At 48.0% G+C, this 21,821-nt stretch overlaps 1 protein-coding gene across 1 annotated transcript in view; it reads left to right on the top strand.

The window, feature by feature from the left end:
- Nucleotides 1-21,821, top strand: part of ltk (leukocyte receptor tyrosine kinase) — a gene marked incomplete at both ends in the record, with an annotated part of 57,932 nt that overhangs the window by 15,680 nt on the left and 20,431 nt on the right. Inside the window, 12 exon segments of the mRNA XM_084481737.1 lie at nt 8,294-8,449; nt 8,701-8,923; nt 10,529-10,668; nt 11,122-11,250; nt 12,926-13,078; nt 13,693-13,793; nt 14,264-14,393; nt 14,706-14,801; nt 16,972-17,146; nt 21,229-21,286; nt 21,288-21,350; nt 21,352-21,381. Of these exon segments, the coding sequence (XP_084337863.1) occupies nt 8,294-8,449; nt 8,701-8,923; nt 10,529-10,668; nt 11,122-11,250; nt 12,926-13,078; nt 13,693-13,793; nt 14,264-14,393; nt 14,706-14,801; nt 16,972-17,146; nt 21,229-21,286; nt 21,288-21,350; nt 21,352-21,381 (1,454 nt within the window).

Below are 21,821 nucleotides of genomic sequence, written 5' to 3'. Positions count from 1 at the left end.
CACTTTGGGATGTGGCCTACCTTTCAGTCTTGAGGTGCCTTTCTGCTCTTCTTTCATATCCTGGACTGTTTCATTCATGTCTTTGTTTTATAGAGAAGAAATCCCTCATGTTTTCACATTTCAGTCATGCATATCTCATAAATAAATCAGAAACAGGGCTCCCCTGTGCACCTATTTGTCTTTCATTTACACTGAACCTCATGCAGTTCACTAGATTCAACAGGCCACATGCTCACCCTTACATCTCAACAACATCAAAGAACAACAGCTTATCCACTCCTAACTGCATGATGGAATATTTATATGAGACCAGTTGAGCCAGGCCTGGTGGGTTCCAATGCAACCACACACAACTGATATTCACCAGAGAAGTGACTTATGGGGCAGGTCTGCTGGGCCGATGTCTGTGTTGTGCCCTCCTGGATCCTCTATAGCTTGGAAACAAACCACTTAATCTCTTCTTTTTGTTATTTCTTTGTGATCATGTTCTCTAATATCTGCTCACTTGCGCAATTAACACCACTGTAATTAGCATCCACTATACTGTGTTGTAATTAACATCACTGTAATATGTTGTCGCATAAGGTTAAATCTTCCATACGTCCTCATTGCTGTCTGCCGGTGTCACTCCTTCTAGTCTCTCCTTCTTGTCTCCATGTGAAATGGAGACCTTGCATTAACATGCACAGTACTGAGGGACTTTAGAGTCCTCCACAGAGCCTGTTGGAGCCGTGCTGTGGTGCTGACCAGATTTACTGGTAGCTAGGTACTATGCATGGGCGATTTGTGAACGATTCGGTCAGAACGAACAAATCCCGAAGGTGAATGACGAGAACTGATTCCCAAAACAAGAGAACTGATTCTTTTTTTTTTGCATAAAACAAAAATATGGTCACGTAAATAAAAGATACAAACGAACAGAGCTTCGTCTCCCCTAGACTTTATATTGATTGAGTCTAAAACATTCTCATGGTGGTTGAGGCAGCTTGGGCTATTCTTCTTAAAACCACACACGTGTAATGCTCGAGTGGCGTCGTAGGCTAATGCTACAGAAATTAGCTGTTTTCCCGATCACTGTCACAGTCTGAGACCTTCTGGTGTTTTAAAAGGCTCCATTTGCAGGCGTACCTCATATTTAAAAGCAAAGGGGTGAGGCCAGACACCTGAGATTCCCTGCCAAATGACGTAACAGACCATATGACTTAACGAACTGAACGAACTGAACGAACGAATCAAACAAACGATTTGTGATAGTGAAGGGAACTGAAAGAACTGATTCCTGGAAAAGAATTGTTTTGCCCTAGGTACCCATTGCATCCGGATGCGATGTAAAACACCACATTGTCAAGCTGTAAAGGCTGTTACATCATTTTCTATGTTGTTGCAGCGTTTACATTCTGACTCTCCTGAAGACAGGCCGACGACGAGTTCCTGTGATTTCATTGCATTACAGGCGCTGCTGTGGTGTGACTGGTTTCATACCCAGAGTGCATCACAGAGCAGCGACTCCGACTGTGACCGGAGACAGGGAGAGATGAAAGAGCCGTCATATTTACTAGTGTAGCTACTCCGCCCCAGCCCCGCTGCGGTCTCTCTACGCACAGCCGAGCGTAAGCTCTCCTCCACCGCTGGCTGTGGTTCATGTGGAGAGTAGAGCGCCGCTCACTTTTTCATTAATGCACTGAGTAGGTCAGGTCGGCCGCCATTACACACTCTCATTCTGGGTTCAATCCCTCAGGTTGCATTCTGTGTGTTGACCTGTGTAATGGTTTTCATGCGAAAACGTATTACTGAGATACATTTTGTACGGGCAGAATTGGGTGATGTAATGATTGACTTAGTTTGAATAAAAGAAGGTAACTCTCACATGTACATTCCGAACAGGTTAAATCTGATGGTTGTGTGTGAAAGAACACTCAAGAGACCAATGCATTGACTTAAATCAAATGAAAATTGCATGTTCCAAAGCACGCAAGCTTAGACATCCCTGAATGGACATTGATCCACTAACTATAACTTATTCTACCTTTAATTTGTTATCTGGATGTCCCTGGGGCCCATAGGTCTACCTGGGTTAACCTGACTAGTGTACAACCTGAAACTTGAACCTGAACCTGAAAACTCATCAGAGCAATGCATGGATGATAGCTCTGATCACTGACAAAGGACGTGGTTATGCTAGGGTTGTGTTCTTCCACTTGTGGGTCGCTGATGTGCTGAGAGATGCTGACCCGTTTGGTCTTCCTTAGCAACCTGGAGGATGTTCTTATTTACCGTCCTGCCCCATCCTGTTTCTTAGTAGTTTAGTAGTCTAGTCGGTAGAGGGGAGTTCCCTCTGAGTTCTCCGTAATGTGCTTCTTTCCTTCTGCTCGATCAATAAGTGTGATGCCCTTTGAACAGCATCCTGATCAGCACCTCTTCCCCCACTACTGGTCTTCACCGTGGCGGGGTGGAAGGAGAGGGGTGTGGGCACATTCCTCCAGTCTGCTGGGTCCCCATGGTTCCAGACCCGGCCCTTTGGTAGTTCAGGAAAATGCTGAGCAGCAGAGACGGACCTCAAAGCCTTTTCCTCGGCCTGGCTTTCGTCGTCCCAGAGAAAGATTTGGCGTTAGAGCTGTTGATTGTACACACTGCTCCGCTCCCGATTTAGTTTCAACTTCCCAATCCTTGATGATCACGGTCGGTCCGGTCCGGTCTGAGTGTTGCATGCTTTACTGTAAATGGTATTGGACTAATATTTTTATTTAAAATAATTGATGCCATTTGGTGGAGGCTTTTCTTCAAAGCATCTGTGAGTGCATGTGTTTCTCAGAAAGGCATTACATACATTAGATAAAATGCATTTATAACATTGGCTTAACTTAATCATCACATACTCAAATAAAAAGGGTTAACAATTAGTCGTGAACCAGAACTCTGCAAAAACTAAATATCAGTGGAATAAATATTTATGTATGTATATACTTACGAGGAAAACACGCTCACACACACCCGCACACAAACACACGTGCTCTATTCACAGAGCATAAATCAGCCGTATATGACTTATCATTTTTAAAAGGTATATAAATCATGTATGGGTATTTCTTGATAATATAAAAAATGTAAATATTTAAGAAAACTCCAGCCAATCACACAATCAATTATAATTATTAATTAATTGATTAATTGATTAATTATAATCTACCAGAAAAATAAAATAAAGAAGTTCATATAAATAAAAGAAAGTGTGTTTATGATAATATCCCAAGGTTACAATGTTGCTTTGACTTTCACCAACATCTGTGCATCTATCTTCCATGGACTGAAGTCCAGATAGAGACGTCTATTTTAAAAAGGTGGTTTTGGTTATTCCAAACGCCTCTTAAAAGATTGTCTTATGTTTTAAAGAAGTGTTTTATGATGCCATTCTGTGTGTTGAGTATAAGGAAAGAGGGATAGAAGGAGGCCATCTAAGAGGCTCTCTGAAGAAAGACAGGTTGTGAGAATGCTAAATAGTAAATGTTCAAATTTGAACCAAGCTGCGACCAATTAAAGTTAAATTGAGTTACGGGTCTTCCCTGCACAAGGCTCTTTAGAAGTAGGTCTAGATGGGGAAAACAAATAGTATGGTCTCAATGCAAAACGCATTGGATCTGGACGTGAACGGTTCTGTCTGGTAAAGAACCTCACATCAAACAGAACAGTGGGCAGAATGTTAGGGAGGGTGACTCAGTGATGGAATCTGGCTTAATTCAGTTCTGTATTTGAATATGATAGGCCAAACTCTTTGAAGTAGTTCATTTTGTTTTATTAATTTATTAACATGCAAACCTGTTGGGTTTTCCTGAGTAATCAAAGAGGGACAGGAATTTCTAATATAAATATAATCCATTCTAATTATCTTGTTTACTGTTGGGATGCTTGATGCTGGTTCTTTCTTCAAGATCCTTACAATTCATGGATGATTTATTATTTGTAATGTACTGACTGTGCGTGGAACGGAGTGAGAGTGCAATAAGTGGAGTGCTTTTATTTCCAGAGCAGAGAATATCCTAACCTCTGCTCAGTTCACTACAGACTTCAGCATAACTCCTTCATTCTGATAGTTTAACGCTCCAAATTCAATTCCATGTAGTTATAGTTGCATTTCTTTTTACATAAGTTGTGGTTTTATTGGTAGGTTTTACAGAACTGGCATCAGTTGAGTGGAATGAAAAAACAACAAGGTTTTATTTTTAAGTTTTATTTTCCCTTGTATGGAAATAGGAGCTAGTATACAAAAACATACTCCCCAATAAATGCCAGAGCTTTACAGGCTTATCCAAAATGACCAAAACAACGTACAAAGCTCTCCATTTATGAACTATCTCCAGAGTTCCCCAATGTGTTTGCCCATCTGCTGTTGGGAAGTTGGAGGTATCCACTTATTTGTAACAAAGGGCCAAACTATGCATTGAAGATAGTGGCGCTACATTTGATTTAATTATCTTATTGTGCGGAAATTTAATTTATAGTGGGTAACAGTATATATATAGCCCAGTTTGTTGTGTAACTCACATGGTGAATGTAAGTATTAAACGGCAACATTTAGAATGAAATGCAGTAAACCCCTTCTATCAAATAATAAATAATATAATTTAATAATAGTCACTGACCATTATTTTGTTTGTTTTTGATACTCAGGACTCTAGAGAGTTGTGTTAGTTCTAAATCGTAACTAAATATACCATAACCAAGGCTAATGAAACATCTTGCATGGGAAACAAACAACACAATGTCTTCCCATTCATGACAAACTATTCCACGATAAATGACTTAACATTGACCAAAAACACAATACTAACGCTCCTATGCTTATGGCTGCGGACCGGACCTTGCTTGACGGGCAGGGAGGCTAGGGGCTTGGTGGGATCAGGAGTGGGGGGATTAGCACTCCACTCCGAGCGGTTGGGAGGTGAACTTGAGTTCTGTGATTTAAGCTTCGCAGCCTTCAGGGATTTGGTTGAGAAGGAAATTGTGCCATCTTCGTCTTTACCGTGTTTCTTTACTTGTTTCCTCTTTTTTTTTTGCATAAACCAAATTTCTGTCAACTGTCATTTTGCAGGCGTGGAAGCGCATTTTGTGCTCTTTCTTGTAACTGGGATGAACTGCCTACTCATGACTTGGAACATGCACAATACTCTGTTGATAACTGCAGAACAGCTATGTAGTTAAAACTATTTTTTTAACAAGGATGACGTTGAAAGCTCAGACCTGCTCTTGTAGCAGGATGAGAACGTACGGCAGACCCTGCACTGGAGCGTCTCAGTGTCAAGACCCGTCCTAATCACTATTGACAGAGGGACAGGGGAACACAGTGTGAGGCTGAGGAGGCTGAGGTGGCGGTTTGGAGAGAGTTCCTGATCTCAGAGGACACAGAAAGATGCCAGGGTTCATACAACCATCATGTTTAGAGGGATCACATTAGGGAAATAAGGAAGGAAAATGAAACATGAAAGGAAAGAAGAGACGGGGACGGAGGGAGGAAGGGAGGGTGGGAGAGAGGAAAGACAGGATGTTTGAAGCCAGGTCTCTGGAGGCAAATCAGCCTGGGTTTCTTGCCAGTTGAAGTCAGATGTGCCGTTTCCTGAGAGCTGCTCAAGATTACAAACTTCCAGACTCTCTTCCATCAACCGTGAGCTGGCCTGGAACACTAGCAGGGATGGAGCCATCCCTACACCAGTGACCCTGACACAAGCCAGACACCGCAGCACTGCTTCCTCATGCCACCATTCCTCTCCAGAGTCGTCAATCAGAACCCTAAAGCCGTCAGCACAGCCCCTCCACACTGTTGAGAAACAGTTGCCAGGGATTCACTTTCTTGGTTCTCTGGGTCTTGAACAAACAGGAAGGGAACATGTGCGATGTAGATGGGTGCGGCACCAATCACACAGCTGGAGGTCTGAGGCTGCAGCCCCAGGAATGGATGTGCTGGCGGGGAACCGAACCGGCCTGACCCGGGCGTTCCTGCTCATGTTTTTACTCACCAGCCTAGAACATTGTGTGATTCTGCAGGATTCTCTGCTGTCTCGATACTTCAGGGGGGAAACGAGAATATGGGAGGAAGGGAGACAGAAACTAGAGAGAGAGAGGGATAGAGAGAGAGGGATAGAGAGATAGGGATAAAGAGAGAGAGAGAGGGATAGAGAGAGAGTTAAGATACTATTTATTTTCTTATACTAATAATAGACAAACATTTTGGTCAATGGTTTCAATTGGTTCAATTATTCCATTCCATATGCGGCCATCTCTATTTATGGCTTGTTTTCTTCTATAATTACCAACCGAACAGGCGTCCATTTAGCCAAGTTGGCATGCCTCTTCATCAACATCGTCTCCTTTTAGCCTCCGCCTCTTGAATAAAGTGATCCGTCCCGCCTGAGCACCGTGACCCCCGTCCCGGTCGGGTCACAGGTCGCGGAGGGGAGCGGGGGTTGAGTGGATGACCAGTGACATTGTATGAAGTCTTTGTGTGTGGGCTCCCTGCGCTGTCACATGCATGTTGGGGTTGGGGGGGGGGGGTCAACATGCATCTCTCGCCACTGATGGGGGGCCCTTGTTCTGCACAGACATTGGTTTATTTATGAGACTCGTGACCAAGTGTGTAGTTGGTCTCATGTGATTTTGTTTTTTTCTGTATGGGCCGGGTCATTTGACATGTTGACACACCTGCCTTCTATATTGTGTATATATATATATATATATATATATATATATATATATATATATATATATACATATATATATATATGTACGGTATATAATATATCTATTCACGTGCTATAACATGCATGTGAATTAAGTGTGGTGAAATTCACCTTTCAAGAAACCCTCCAAATATATGAAAATGAAAGGCAGAATTACAAGCTCAGATATACTATATCTTCACCTGTCGCAAAAACTGGTTTCCATCAGCAAGATAACCCCAAGAACAACTGTTAGACAATCCAAAGCTCATATGTAAATTAAAGCATACTTGTTTTCAATAACATGCCAAGATGAGTATTGTCAAATATTTCTGTAACCCAATTCAAATATATGCTGTGATGAAAGGATTAAATTAACGGTCTCTCTCTCTCTGGTTTTCAGTGTGTGGTACCAACCGTGCTGTTCTGAACACGATGCTTGAGGAGAACTTGGCCGATTATGTGTTTTCTCGTCATTTGGACTCAACCGCCAAAAGCCAAAGTAAGTCAAGTAGGTGGTCACACGCAGGCTAAGATCTCTGTGTTTTGTTCTCACAACATGGAGCTGTTATCATGCATCATCCTGTAACAACAGTCCTACTAACTGTCACATGTTGTTAGGTTATGAAGCATCATGCATATTGGACAGATTGCAATAAATGGAAGGTCATATTCATGTCTTTCCCCTCACTGACATCCTCTTCAAACTCATGTTTTTACAATAATTTTTTCCACCAAACCTTTTGTGTTTCCAGTCCTTTCCCTGCTTCTCTCCCTTTTCTGCTATTTCTATGGCCTCTCTCTTGATGTACATCCATCGGCCTCTCTCTCTCTCTGTCTCTCTCCCTTCCTCTGTCTCCTTTGCTCTGCTGAATGAATCTCAGCTCTGCTGTAGATTTTTATTTATTACTTATTTCACAACACTGAACACAAGACTGAAATCATAATTTTGTTGGCCTGTTGTATCCACGCAGTTGAATATGCCTTCAAAATAACATCTGAAAGGTAACTTAGTGGCATCTAGTGCAATACACTTGACAGAAATATTTTGTTATATTCACGTTTTAAACAGGGGGGGACCTCAAATCTTCCATGATTCGAGATTTAGTCGACTTTGTCTTTAATATTTGAATTGTCGTGTTGTGATTATTGTGCGTGAGTAAAAGCAGACACTTTTTTGTAAGATGGGGGGCTAAACAATAGACCGTTATTGTAGAAGTATACTCAGTGTCAGCAAAATAAACTTCTTATGGTTGACAGCCTTTCGAAACCTTTAAAGAGGATCCAAAAACAGTCAAATTAAAGCTTATTTTTTTTGTCAAACCACTCGGCTGAATGATTTTCCCTCGGTACTCTGTTTCACTGTAGCTTCTCTGGCATCATCTGAAAGGGACAGATGAGCGGAGATATTCAGTCGGTCGCAATCCACAACCTCAACACTAGATGCCACTAAATCCTACAAACCAGTCCTTTAACATTAAATTTCATCTTAATAATGTGCATCCTGTATTCAGATCACTTTGCATGCCTCCACGAATCAAATAAAAAATAAAAAACATAACAGGCTTTCCTGCGTTCTACGCCAGCCACCTTCTGTGATTTTGAATCACTCTGCCACTGGAGGGTTTCAAACCACAGCAGCCGAGATGACTGGCAGACCTACTCCCCACAGCAGCCCAGAACCATCACGCACCCTGGCACGAAGAGGCCCACCACAGACCATTCACTGGGGAGCTCTCAGGGTGAGTCTGCAGACTGCACAGAGAACCATGTGATGATGTGCTCCTGTTGTCTAACAAGATGGCCCAGGTATGTCTGCTCCAGGGGGATCTGGCCTCTCGATGGTTTCCAAAGGGTTTGTGGAGCCAATCCTCTGTGATTTATTGAGAATCTGAATCTTAAACCCTTTTTTATTGAATGTAGTTCACCCTGTGAAGCAACTAGTTTATTCAGACTGCTATCCAATTTTCCAATCCAAACTCTATTGTTCCAGGTCACTTCCTGCTTCTTAGCCCCTCCTCCTCCACCGCTGAGGATTCTGGGAGCTGTGTTTACCACCTGAGCAGCCAGGTACTGCCAGGCAGTGGTGAGCTGTGCAGTTTGCAGCTGGCGGTGTTTGAGTCTGGGCCGGTGGTGGGGAACCTCACCCTTCTGGTCCAACACACCACCTCCAGCAAACCTGATGTCTCCGTGGTTATCAAGCAACTGGGTGGCAGGTTAGAAACCTCTCTTTAATCCACCTTAACTAGCTTTAACTAGGCTTAACTAGTTTTAACTAGGCCTAACTAGACTTAACCAATTGATAGATGCTCTGGATCCCTGAACTCACTGCTGTGTACTGAGTTTGTGTACGGTCGACTTTAACACAGACGAAGAAGCGGCAGTAGTGAGATGACGTGTCCTCCCTTGTAGTGCAGCAAAACGTACGTTCTCAGATCTCAGGCAGCAGACTCGGGTTCTTGGGTTATGGCTTGTTTATTGAACTGCGGTTCTTAATATTATTTGAATGTTATTTATACTCCAGTAATCAATTTCAATGTCTGTGTCGGGTCCAATCTGAGGTGATGGATTGAAGTGGTTTGTTGGGCTGGATTATGTTGTTCGTCAAACTTTGGAGGAGGGAGGGTCTTCGGAACGAAGTCTTCAGACTTCTGCAGCACTAAAGAGGCACGGAAAGAATGTTTTTAGGATCTGTGACATGCGGCGTACAACTGCAGACTTCTCAGAGGAAACATCTGCGCTGGTCATCTGTTGTCTGACGTGTTTACTTCTTATTGATCTAATGCTCCAGTCCAGTTATCCTCCGAGTGGCTCAAAGCCTTTGTGTATCCAGGAGCAGCCCCTGCTGATATATTTATTTGTAATTGGTTTGGACACGAGAATGATGGATGGACATTTCCAAATAGCGTTTTGTGGCTGCATGCTCTTTGGGTTGTGTGTGTGTAGTGCAGTAATGGATTGTGCAATTCTATTATGCTTGAGATTCGAGTAAAGGACGGACACACACTCATTACCATGCGGGTGTGTGTATGAAAACAAGTCTATTTCTGACCCTTCCCTCCAGTGCATTTGGTATAAATAACTTCTAGGTAACGTCAGTAGACCGCACTGATGACCTAAAATAATATCTGTTGATTAAATACTGCGTATGCCTGCATTACCGATTGGCTGGCCCTCTTATTAAGCCTGATGTGGTTCAGCTTTGCAACATCAGATGAATACAGATCTGTTTGCACCCTGCAGTACATTTTACATATTACATGCATACATACAAATCCAAATTAAAACTTGTAAAAAAAACAATCAAATATTTGCAATGATAATACCGTGACCCTAGTTGTTGAAAACAAATTCTTAGTGTGCTGATAATTATGTGGATACCATCAAATCATTTTTTATTGGGTTTGCTGGAGGTCTACAGTACAAGTGTTAGGGACAGAGAAGACATCACATATCAAAACCTAAACCATGTGGAGCTCAATATATCAAATGATATGTTTAACATCATCGCTAGGGTTGCTAGGGTTATATCCATTGCATGGCTGTGCATGCTGCAGGCGTTAGTCAGTGGGTTTGTCCGGGATGCACACATATTTGCATTGACATTTACAATAATAATATATATAATAATTATTGTGCGCCTGGATCAAATTACTTTCTAACCTTTTGTTTTCTACTTAATCACAAAGTAACTTAAGAAGCATACTCTTTTTATTTGATACAATGCTACAGATGAAATTAAAATAGCTTTTTCCCTTTCAATGTAATAATATATGAGGTTGTGACTGTTGGATTTGCTCTCCTCTGATTGGTCCATGAAGGGCTGCATGGGAGGTTGTGGTCACTGAAATTGGCCAGGTGGACGAGCCCTTCCAGGTGACTCTGCTCTACGCCTCCTGTTTGGACAGCGAGGCAGTGACTCTGGCCCTGGACTCTCTGGAGTTCATCGACTGTGAAACAGGTACATTCAGAACCTATGAGTCGTGTCTGGTGTTCTTTAGTTCTGATGTTTTTTCTCCCTTTTGAACTCACTGAGAACCCAGTCTCCAAGCGTTCAGATCGTAACCGCTCCGCCCACCAACCAGGGCGTAGCATACTGGACATGCAGCGTTCTCTCTAGAGCCCACGACTCATTATGTCCTTTAGATATGTGTTGGCCTGCTCTGTGTCTCACCTCTCATCAGAACCTCCCTGCAGTGGTTGAAGTGGGGGCGTTGCTTCTGATTTTAAACTGACTGTACTTTTATTCAAACTCTTTTAAGATGTGCCCTGCGTTACATAGTGTGGCGTTGTCAACAACACTAAAGCTTTTCTAGACCCTCAACGCCGCTTTACAAACAGACAGAGGACAGGAAGTGATGAGATACTGAAGTCTTCAACCAAGACCCCTCCTTCAACTGCTCCTGATTTGCAGAGCCGCGCGGCCCGGACCTAGACTGTGAGGGAGGGTTCCAGTGTGAGCTGGGGGGCTGCGTGGACCAGAGCCTGGTGTGTGACTTCCACAGCGACTGTCCCATAGGGGAAGACGAGGGCTTCATCTGCGGTGAGTCCTCCACCCAGCCAATCAGGTCACTGATTGTAATATGTATGGATGCATGCATGGGAAATATTACCTCTTTATCTATCTATAGATATACAGTAGATATATATATAGATATATCTATATCTATATCTATAGATACATAGATATAGAAATGAGGGTTATGTAATAAAAATACGATGAGTGACCTTCTGTCATGTATTGTGGGAGCACTGGGAGCACTGGGAGCTGTAGGAGCAGGCCTGAGAGTCCTGGAGCCGGCCAGAGTAGAGCAACAGAACGTGGGGGAGATGGCTGTGTTGGTGCTCCGTACATTAGCTGGATTAAAGTTACGGCCTCAGAGAGTAATGTCCTCGGACAGCTCTAAGCTCTGCCAGCCCAACGCTGAGCTGAGTGCCTCGGTCGTTGAGCCAGGGGGTTCTGCTTCATTTTGTTGGCGTGTGAGCCGGTAGCGAGAGCCAGAGTCATCAGGCGAACTAGTTAGAAATTTTAATATATCACGTATCACGTAGGAATTCACGTTGTTCTCTGGGTGCAGGTCTGGCTCACAGTGTGTGAGTGTAGAGTGTAGCTTTAGGAAAGTGAAACCATGTTCTTACATTCTCCCACTGGAATCTCTGCTTCCAATTGGAGTGAAAAGGTGCATCATGAGATCATATTAAAACAGCTTATCCAAGCCTCGGGCACCCCGCGCCTTATTCAATATTTTCATTTGATATTAAGTCTCTCGTTTTGAAAACGAACAGAGGGGAGGGAAAACGTCTCTTCATGCAATCCACCAGATGCTTTTGCTTTCTGGACCCACCAGTGAGATGGTCTTAAATATTCCCTCCTGTGCATCTCCCTCCCTCCCTCCCTCTCTCTGACCCTTTTAAACTTTAGTCAAAGAGCCGTCATTTCAAAAAAAGGGAAAGGCCCTCGGAAGCAAACAGCTTCCTAATGGGATCAGTGGAAGGGGAGCTCGTTAGTAATCTCAGTGTGTGGAGCCCGGGGGGGAGAGGACATTTAGCTTCTAGAAGTCTTGTGTCTCTTGCTCTGTCTCTCTCTCTGCCTCTCTCTCTCTCACTCTGTCCCTGTCTCTGTCTGTCTCTCTCTATCTCGCTCTCTCGCTCTCTCTCTCTGCTCATCCAGAAGCGCCTGTAGGAAGAAAGCCTTATATATTGTCTGCATTACATGGGCATTGGAGCCCAGTCTGTCTTAATTAAAGTCAACAGCGCTGACCTTCAGTCTTGTAACCCACGTGGATGTTAGCAGCGGCCACAAGACATCAAATGTTAGGAGAAGGGGTTTGTTTTTGTTTATTTAATTGGTTTGTTTTTGTTTATTTATTTGGTTTGTTTAGTTCTTACTTTAGAGCATTATTCAAGCTTAAGGGAACAAAATAAGTCTTTTATTTTTTAGGGCAGGATGTACGTACTCAAGCCGAAAATAGGCAGCAGTCTTATAAATACAGACTAATAAAAATACAGCGAGCGCAGTCCAGGAAAACCCATGTTGGCCTATCAAATGTTATTTCAAATCTGCTCTGTTGTCTCTGTACCGGAGAGGAAACTAGCCCAAGGGCAAAGACATAAATGGCGAGCAGATGTTTTGCAGAGGCAGGTGTGATAATCAACCTCACATTAAATCTATACATTCAATATCACGATCATGCTGCGTGTCTCTTACCCCTACCCAGACGCTCTGCCGTTGGGCTCCCATTGTTCCTTCGAGCGAGACGCGTGTGGCTGGTCTGTGTCCACGCAGCCCACCTCATGGAGGCGGGTCACAGGTCAGCAGATGATGGAGACCGGGGTGGACCCACAGGGGGACGCACTGAGGAGAACACCAGGTATGTGTGGCGCCTCTGGTCTCAGCTCTGAGGCCTCATATCGGGAAATACACATCTTAATGATTAATGGAGTGGAAAGAGTTTGGTAGGAAAAAAAAGGTCTTCTCAACACTGGGAGATCGAGTTTGCTCCCATGTTAGTCGACGGATGAGGCTTGCGAGATGGATGGAGGACATTCATCTCCACTTCCTCCTCGGTTTCTCGTGTTCTGGGGCAGCAGAAATCCCTCCAGGGTTATTCATGTTTCCACGTGCCTTTGATTGTATTGTCTGAGAGCAGAGTGATGGTGAGCAGCGTTTCTCTGGAGATCACTACCATATGAAATGACAGGACTCCGGAGCTATTTGTTTACGGTAGGTGATTCGCGGAGTGGTTCGGCTCCAGCTGTGAGACATCTGGGGGCTTATTGAGTGCTGGCTTAAAAGGGATTTTCAGGGGTTTGAGCAAGTGGGTCATTAAATATTTTTGTAGCCTGTTGATTGATTCACTCAGTTTGGCTTGGCCACAAAACAACGACAGAAGCGATTTAGCAGTGAGAGCTTGACTGGTTCCATGCCGCGGTCGCCGTAGGCCGCTGCCTCCACACGCTCCCATCCACACACTGTGCTCCTCAGGCCACTTCCTGCTCCTGAGGGTGCGAGAGGAGGCCTCCTCCCAGGGTGCGTCCGTCCAGAGCCCCACTCTACCTCCACCGGTGTCTGCTAATGCCTGTCAGGTAGGCTGTCCATAAATCTGGCTGATTATTCTCTCTCTCTCTCTCTCTCTCTCTCTCTCTCTCTCTCTCTCTCTCTCTCTCTCTCTCTCTCTCTCTCTCTCTCTCTCTCTCTTCTTATTTATCTATCTGTCTCTCTCATGTTTAAGGATCTATCCTATATTATTATTTACTTATGTCAATCTATATCTAACTGTCAGTCCATCTATCTATTTATCCATCTGTCTCTCTCTCTAGCTGTCCATCTAGCAGTCTGTCCATGTACTCTTGACTTCCAGCGTATTGTAACGATGTGTTGACTCCCAGTGTATTGTAACGATGTGTTGACTCCCAGCGTAAGTAAAAATGTGTTTTGCAAAGATTTCTTGACTTCCAGTGTAATATAAAGATGTGTTTTGTAAAGATGTCTTGACTCCCAATGTAATGTAACAAAGTCTTTTGTAACAATGTGTTTTGTAACGATGTCCCTGCAGCTGCGGTTCTCTCTGTACCTGTTTGGAGAGTTCAACGGCACGCTGGCCGTTTCCGTGGAGACCAATGGCAGCAGCGGCCCCGCCCTGCTGTGGGAGCGGTACGGCCAGTGGTCCGAACGACTGGCAGGACGTCTCCCTGGACCTCACGGGCCTCCGTCACCAGTAAGAGCCTTCAGATAACCAGTTATACTGGGAGCTGGATATGGAAGAGAAGAGTCTGATTGAGGACCAGGGCAGCATGAGGGGTTCTGGCTCCAGGGATGTGAAACACACTTTAAATGGCTCTGTCATGACTTAGAAAACGCTGCGCTCATTGAAGTTTTACACAATTAGAAATGTACATGTTCCCCTCCTCACAGCGATTCTTTGATCAATGTTATTCAAACCATACGTGTTTGCAGCGCGTTATGACAACGAGGCGGTTGTCTGGTGTGGTCCACAGGTTCTCCGTCCCGGCTGTCAGCCGTATGGGCGCCAGGCTCCACCGCGGACCTGGCTCTGGATGACATCACGCTCGGCGCCTCGTGCTTTGAGTCAGGTAGCGAAAACATTTGCATTTTGTTTAACAGAATGACGACTTCAAATGTGTTGCGACCAAGTGCCAAGTGGCTTGGAGGTTTGCAACATGTTTGGAGAATATTCATTATTGTTTGGGAACTGTGCCATAGCATTTGACAAATGCTGTAACTTGCAATGCATATGTTAAGCATTAAAGGGTTTTTTCTTTCATTTTATCTGCAGGACAGTGACAGAATGATTTATTTACAGGGGTTTTAAACGGTGGATTGGACTAACCTTGACTGCTTTTCCAGGTGCAAAACTTTATTTAACATCCAGGCAACAGAGACCTTGGCATGTTGCTTCTGGCCCACTGCGTTCACATGAGATGGAGCTGATTCTCCTTCATCCCACGCGTGGAGTTTGTTCGGTGTTGTCAGGGCCCAGGTTGTGGCGTTGGGAAACAATGTGTAGAAACCTCATCACTTTGTGGACACGGAACACAAACGCAGGCACCAGTTGACTGATTCCAGGACTAAATCGGAATAAATCTCAGGACATAAATCTTCCTTAATTCAGTTTTCCCCTTTTGTAAATCTTCGATTTTGACACATTTATGAGGTAAATCTACACCTACCTTCTGAAAGTCCTCACCTGACCGGCCATGAATAACATGGCCCTCCTCCCTCTTCCACACTACTTGAATAAGATGTAGGTTGCTGTAAAACACACTTCTGGAATGCAAACAGGTTTTATTATTCTTGACTGTGCAATGAGTCTTGTTCAATAATTAATTCCTTCAACATTTTCTTTGATCGCTATGTCTCTCTCCTCTCTCTCTCTCTCTCTCTCTCTCTCTCTCTCTCTCTCTCTCTCTCTCTCTCTCTCTCTCTCTCTCTCTCTCTCTCTCTCTCTCTCTCTCTCTCTCTCTCTCTCTCTCTCTCTCTGCAGATCCCTCTGATCTGCTGCTGCTGGACCACTCGTTCTTCCATGACCTGGAGGACTCAGACGGGTCACTTCGGCCCGCTCCAGGAGCCCTCTCCCTCAGGTAACCTGCAGCTCACAGCCCCCCCCCCTCCCCCCTCTAGCTCCATGACTTCAGCATGTTGCTTTCTGCTACAAGCCACACTCCCTCTGCAGAGCCGAGGGAGTGACAAATAATATTGACAAATAATTGAAACCGGTGGTAATGATTTAGAATGAAGACTGTAAGCACTAATCCTTACCCCATTAGATTAGCCTCTGTGCATTACCACCCCTCCTTATCACGTCGTGACGAGGGTAAGCTTCAGATGAAGTGCCACCTAGTAAAGCAGGTGGGCTTTGGCATGTCCTGATTATTCACTTCTTATGATGAAAAGCCATCCACTGCGGTAGAAACTATGAATAAACAGCTTTGAAAAAACACCGTGCTCACGTTAAGTCAACGGTAGATGTGATAAAATAGTGTCATTTATTAGTTAATCTAAAACTCTCTTCCCATACATGATAGTATTATTGGTCAAAACAAATCACAGGGAAGTGCTTTTTGTGAAAAAAAAAATTCTTGATGCTGGCAGACATTTTCATCATCAAATAAATGGGCATACATTTGTGTGCACTTAAATCATCGTATTGGTTTAACGAGCATCCGGAGAGGAGTATGGGATAGACTCAATGTGTGTCCCTCCTGTGGCACTTAAACAGAGGCTTTTAAACTCCTGCATAATGCATGGCAGGCCAGGAGCTGTATACTTAACACTGCAGCTGGGAAGCCCTTATCCTGTAATATTCTTCCTTCGGTCCCCAAGCGCTGCTTAGGCTCAGCCGGCTCTTCACCTGCTGCTCAGACCCTCAGATCTGTCTCCTCGCTCCCCTCATTCCTTCTGTAATTCATTCAGTCTCCTCCCTCGTCCATATCCAAGCTGCTTCACAGCTGTGAAAACAGGCTGGCGTGAGGAATAACTGAATGACCCTTAGGATCGGACTCTGCCAGTTTATGCCTTCAACCACCACCACCATGTCGGCCGTGATGGTTCTGTCTCTCACCATGTCGTCCATGACCGTTCTAATGGTCATGGACCACATGGTGAGAACATCTCATTCTCCGTCTCTCCCCAGAGGTCTCCCTGGTGACTCGGTGGCTCTAATGGTTCTGTTCTCCGTCTCTCCCCAGAGGTCTCCCTGGCGACTCGGTGGTTCTAATGGTTCTGTTCTCTGTCTCTCCCCAGAGGTGTCCCTCATGACATGGTTGTTCACGTCGTGCGGGGCCAGTGGTCCCCGGGGGCCCACCCAGGCCCAGTGTGACAGCGCGTACCGCAACACCAACGTCAGCGTGACGGTGGGGAGGAACGGCTCGGTGAAGGGGGTCCAGACCTGGAGGGTCCCGGCCACCAACAGATACATGTGAGTGTGTGTGTGTGTGTGTGTTGTGGCGACCCGGTTCACAATTGTCTGTTGACTCACGGCAAGCACCACACCACGGATCCAGGTTAAGCCAAAGTCGGCGTTTATTCAAAAAACCACTGGTGAACAAGGAATATACTCTATTGACTATGGCCTCCGAGAGACTCGTGTCGGGTGGTATATCGACGGTCTTCCACTGTGCTCGTCCTTCTTGTTCCCCCCAGAGTGAGTCCTCGGTCTCCTTTTAAGCTGTCCCCTAGGTCTCTTCCTCCCTCCGGCCAGGTGTGCTTCATCTGGGTGATTGCGATGAGTGAAGTCGTGCTCTCTGCCGCCGACTAGTGAGTGTCGGCGGTATACGTATATATATGTCCCCGGTATACATTTCCTCTAACCCGAGGCGGCATTTGGCCGGGTTGGCGGTGAGGCCCGCCTTCCGCAGCTCGCCCAGCACTGCCCGCAGCTGGCGGATGTGGACATCCCAGCTGTCACTGTGGATAATGATGTCGTCGATGTAGGCGGCGGCGTAGGCCTGGTGCGGCCTCCAGGCCGGAAGACGCGCAGCTGGGCTCCCCGGTTGTAGATCCTCGCCTGGGCTTGCTGTGCTCGCCTGAGGTGGTCCCGGACGATGGGCCACACCTGGGCCAAACGGTCCCTCACCTGCTCCACATGGTCCAGCGTGGTGCGGTGGGGGGACGGCTGGCTCTCCCACGCCTCCTTGGCGAGGTCCAGGATTCCCTGGGGCCTTCTCCCGTATAGAAGCTCGAACGGCAAGAAACCAGTAGAGGCCTGGGGCACCTCCCGTACCGCGAACAGGACATGGGGCAGCAGCTGGTCCCAGTTTTTCCCATCGGTGTCCATGGCCTTCTTCAGCATCTGTTTCAATGTCTTATTAAACAGTTCCACCAGGCCGTCCGTCTGGGGGTGGTACACCGACGTCCGGAGCTGCTTGACCTGGAGAAGTCTAAGCAGTTCTTTCATGACACGGGACATAAAACAGGAGCCCTGATCTGTTAGTACCTCCCGTGCTATCCCCACCCGGCTAAACGGAAGCATGAGTTCCTTTGCTACCACGCGTAGGGGTAGGGCTTCAGGATACCGGGTAGCGTAGTCCACCAGCACCAGGATATATCAGTGTCCCCGGCTGGTCTTGGGAAGGGGCCCCACAATGTCCAGGGCTATCCGATCGAATGGAGTCTCTATGATGGGCATGGGAATGAGTGGGTTTCTAACCGTGACCGAGGGGCTACCCTCTGGCACTCAGGGCACGTCTGGCAATAGCGTTCTACGTCCCTTTTTACCCCCGGCCAGTAGAACCTAGCTAAAACCCAGTCCCGGGTTTTGTCCATGCCCAAGATGCGCTCCCAGGAGGTGTGTGTGTGCCATAAATAGCACCTTGCTAACGTCACCCCCCCCGTCCTTTTCCACCACCCGGTATAGCAGCGCCCCCCCTGGTGCTAAAGTGTGGGTGCGGAAGGCAACTCACCGAATCCCGGGTCTGTCCGTCATGGGCGAGAACATGGCTCCAGGCGTGCTTTAGGGCGTCGTCCTGCAATTGGGCACTAGCGAACTGACCCGGCCGAGTAGTTCCTTCCCCCCCTGCCAGTAAGAAGTCAGAGAACTCGTGAGAGGGGAACTCTCGGACTCCCCGGGTGGGTCGTTCTGCTCTGGCGCCGTCAGGGTATCCGAGGTGTCAGGGTCCGCCGCCCTGCGATCCGGACCAGGCAGACCCCCCCCTTCCGTGTGGGGCGGAGATCCCAGTGGTGAGGGCCCATTCCCCTCGGATCCTTGGTCCTCTGCCGGCGATTCCTCCTGGGTCGCCGGAACCCGCGTGGCCCCGTACGCCGGCCGAGCCGTCCTCCCCACTCGGCGAGAGGGGCTCCCTCCGGACCCGGTTTTCCCGCTCCGGATGCCAGAGTCTATGGAAAATCTGACAATCCCTTCAGATAAGGAGGAGTACCGGTAGGTGGGGTACAATCCCCACCCTGGATGTGAACACCCCGTAGGGGGTCCGGACGACCACATGGCCACCCTATGGGACCACAAGTCCCATAGGTCCGGGTGTCCCCGTGTACACAGGCAACCTCCATTGGTTCCCCCTCCTTCCCTCCCGCCAGTTCGGGAAGAAGAAGGGTTACCACACTACCAGTGTCTAGAATGGCCTGCGTGTCCTGGTCATGACCCGTGCTGGTATGGTCGGGGACCCAGACATCCCCTGCTCCCAACAGGTGGCCAAGATGCAGGGTCGGTGCGTCCCCTCGTCTGCGTAGGCCGACGGCATCAACACGTCCCGTCTCCGGGGCAGTATCGGGCCAAATGTCCGGTCTGTCCGCAGGTGTAGCACCGTCTCCCTTCGCGACCCTCCTGGGACCCGACCGGCGGCTCCGGTGTGGGTGTCCGTGGCAAGGTCATGGGTCTCGACGGGTCTCGGTAGACCGAGGGCTGGTCCGGGGGCTGTCGCTCAGCTGCTGGGCTACCTGCCAGTTCTCCAGCTGACGGACCAGATCGTCCACCGTGTCGGGGTGATGGTGGGCCAGGATCCTCCGGGCGTCGGGCGGAAGCTGGCGAATGGTATTATCTATGAGGACCCTATCCCTCACCCGTCGCCAACCACCTCCTCAACTAGGCGGCCATGCTGGGCGATCTGGGTCCGCACCGCACCCCGGATGTCGAATCGCCAGTCGTGGAAGCGTTGGGCTCTGGCCGCGAGGTTGTGCCCGTAGTAGGCCAGTATAGCCTGCTTGAGCGCGGGATACTGGCTGGCGTCCTCGGTCGAGAGGTCCTGGCTCGCCTGTTGTGCGGGTCCGGTGAGGGAAGGGCGACAGGATGTGGGCCCACTGCTCCTCCGGCCAGCTCTCCCTCCGGGCGGTCCTCTCGAGCACCTCCAGGTAAGCCTCTACGTCGTCCTCAGGGCCGAGCTTGGTGACTGTCGGAGCGTCGTGGACCGCCGTGCTGGGTGAGATGGACAGCACCGCTTCGCGGAGCAGGGCGATACTTTCCGCCGTCTCCCGCTGCATAGCGGCAGCCTGTGCCTGAAGCTGCTGCTGTCGCTGGCGACGGAGGCAGCGGCGGCGCCGTTGGGGTTCTGCATGCTGGGCGGGTGGGTACTTTACTGTGAGTGGTAGTGGTGTCGAGTTGCCCGCATTCTCCACCATATGTGGCGACCCGGTTCACAATTGTCTGTTGACTCACGGCAAGCACCACACCACGGATCCAGGTTAAGCCGAAGTCTGCGTTTATTCAAAAAACACTGGTGAACAAGGAATATACTCTATTGACTATGGCCTCCGAGAGACTGTGCTCGTCCTTCTTGTTCCCCCCGGAGTGAGTCCTTGGTCTCCTTTTAAGCTGTCCCCCAGGTCTCTTCCGCCCTCCGGCCAGGTGTGCTTCATCTGGGTGATTGCGATGAGTGAAGTCGTGCTCTCTGCCGCCGACTAGTGTCGGCGGTATACGCCGTCCACCACTACCCCACGGTTCCCCCTGGTGGGGAGGTGTGTGTGTGTGTGTGTGTGTGTGTGTGTGTGTGTGTGTGTGTGTGTGTGTGTGTGTGTGTGTGTGTGTGTGTGTGTGTGTGTGTGTGTGTGTGTGTGTGTGTGTGTGTGTGTGTGTGTGTCTGTGTCCAAGGACCATTGCGGTCTTGGTGATTAAACCATGGTAACGGCTTCACCTGGTTCCACTATAGCCTCTGTTCCAGAGGCCGTCTGTCTGGTCCAGAAGATGGGAGGTTGTTGTTGTTTACAAACAAATATGCTGATCTTAAATACTCTCCGGCAAATCAGACAAACAAACTGAGTTGGTAACAGAGGTTTAACTGAAGCCAGGAGAGACGTCGACTGTCTGTGGTGCTTCAGGGTGAATTCGTCCCCCCTTGTGTGTGTAGGATTGTGGTTCAGCCCCACACACTCTGCTAAAGACGCATCAGGGAGCTGTGATGCAGAGGAGCGATCGATGTCTTCATTCTTTATTTAGTCTCCTAACCACTACTGTATGAAGGCAGAGGCAGACATCCACACCTGCCGTGGCTCATATCTTCCCTTCATGGACTCATCTCTGGCTTCTTCTTCTTTTTTCTTACCCCCCCCCAGGATATCTGCTTATGGGGCCGCCGGAGGGAATGGGGCCAAAAACCACAACAAGCGCTCCCCACGGCGTCTTCATCTCGGCCATCTTCCCGCTGGACAAGGGAGAGCTGCTCTACATCCTGGTGGGGCCACCAGGGGGAGGACGCCTGTCCCGGGGTGAGGAGGGAGACACAAGGGGGAGACACGAGGGGAGACACGAGGGGGAGACACGAGGGGGAGGGCGCCTGTCCGGGGGTGAGGAGGGAGACACGAGGGGGAGACACGAGGGGAGACACGAGGGGAGAGGACACGAGGGGGGAGGCGCCTGTCCGGGGGGGTGAGGAGGGAGACACGAGGGGGAGACACGAGGGGGGAAACACGAGGGGGAGGGCGCCTGTCCGGGGGTGAGGAGGGAGACACAAGGGGGAGACACGAGGGGGGAGACACGAGGGGGAGGGTGCCTGTCCGGGGGGTGAGGAGGGAGACACGAGGGGGGAGACACGAGGGGGAGACACGAGGGGGAGGGCGCCCTGTCCGGGGGTGAGGAGGGAGACACGAGGGGGGCAGACACGAGGGGGGGGAGACACGAGGGGGAGGGCGCCTGTCCGGGGGTGAGG

Source organism: Micromesistius poutassou (genome assembly GCF_964030765.1).
Source record: "Micromesistius poutassou genome assembly, chromosome: 17".
NCBI lineage: Eukaryota > Metazoa > Chordata > Actinopteri > Gadiformes > Gadidae > Micromesistius > Micromesistius poutassou.
This window is presented reverse-complemented; position numbering and strand designations above follow the sequence as displayed.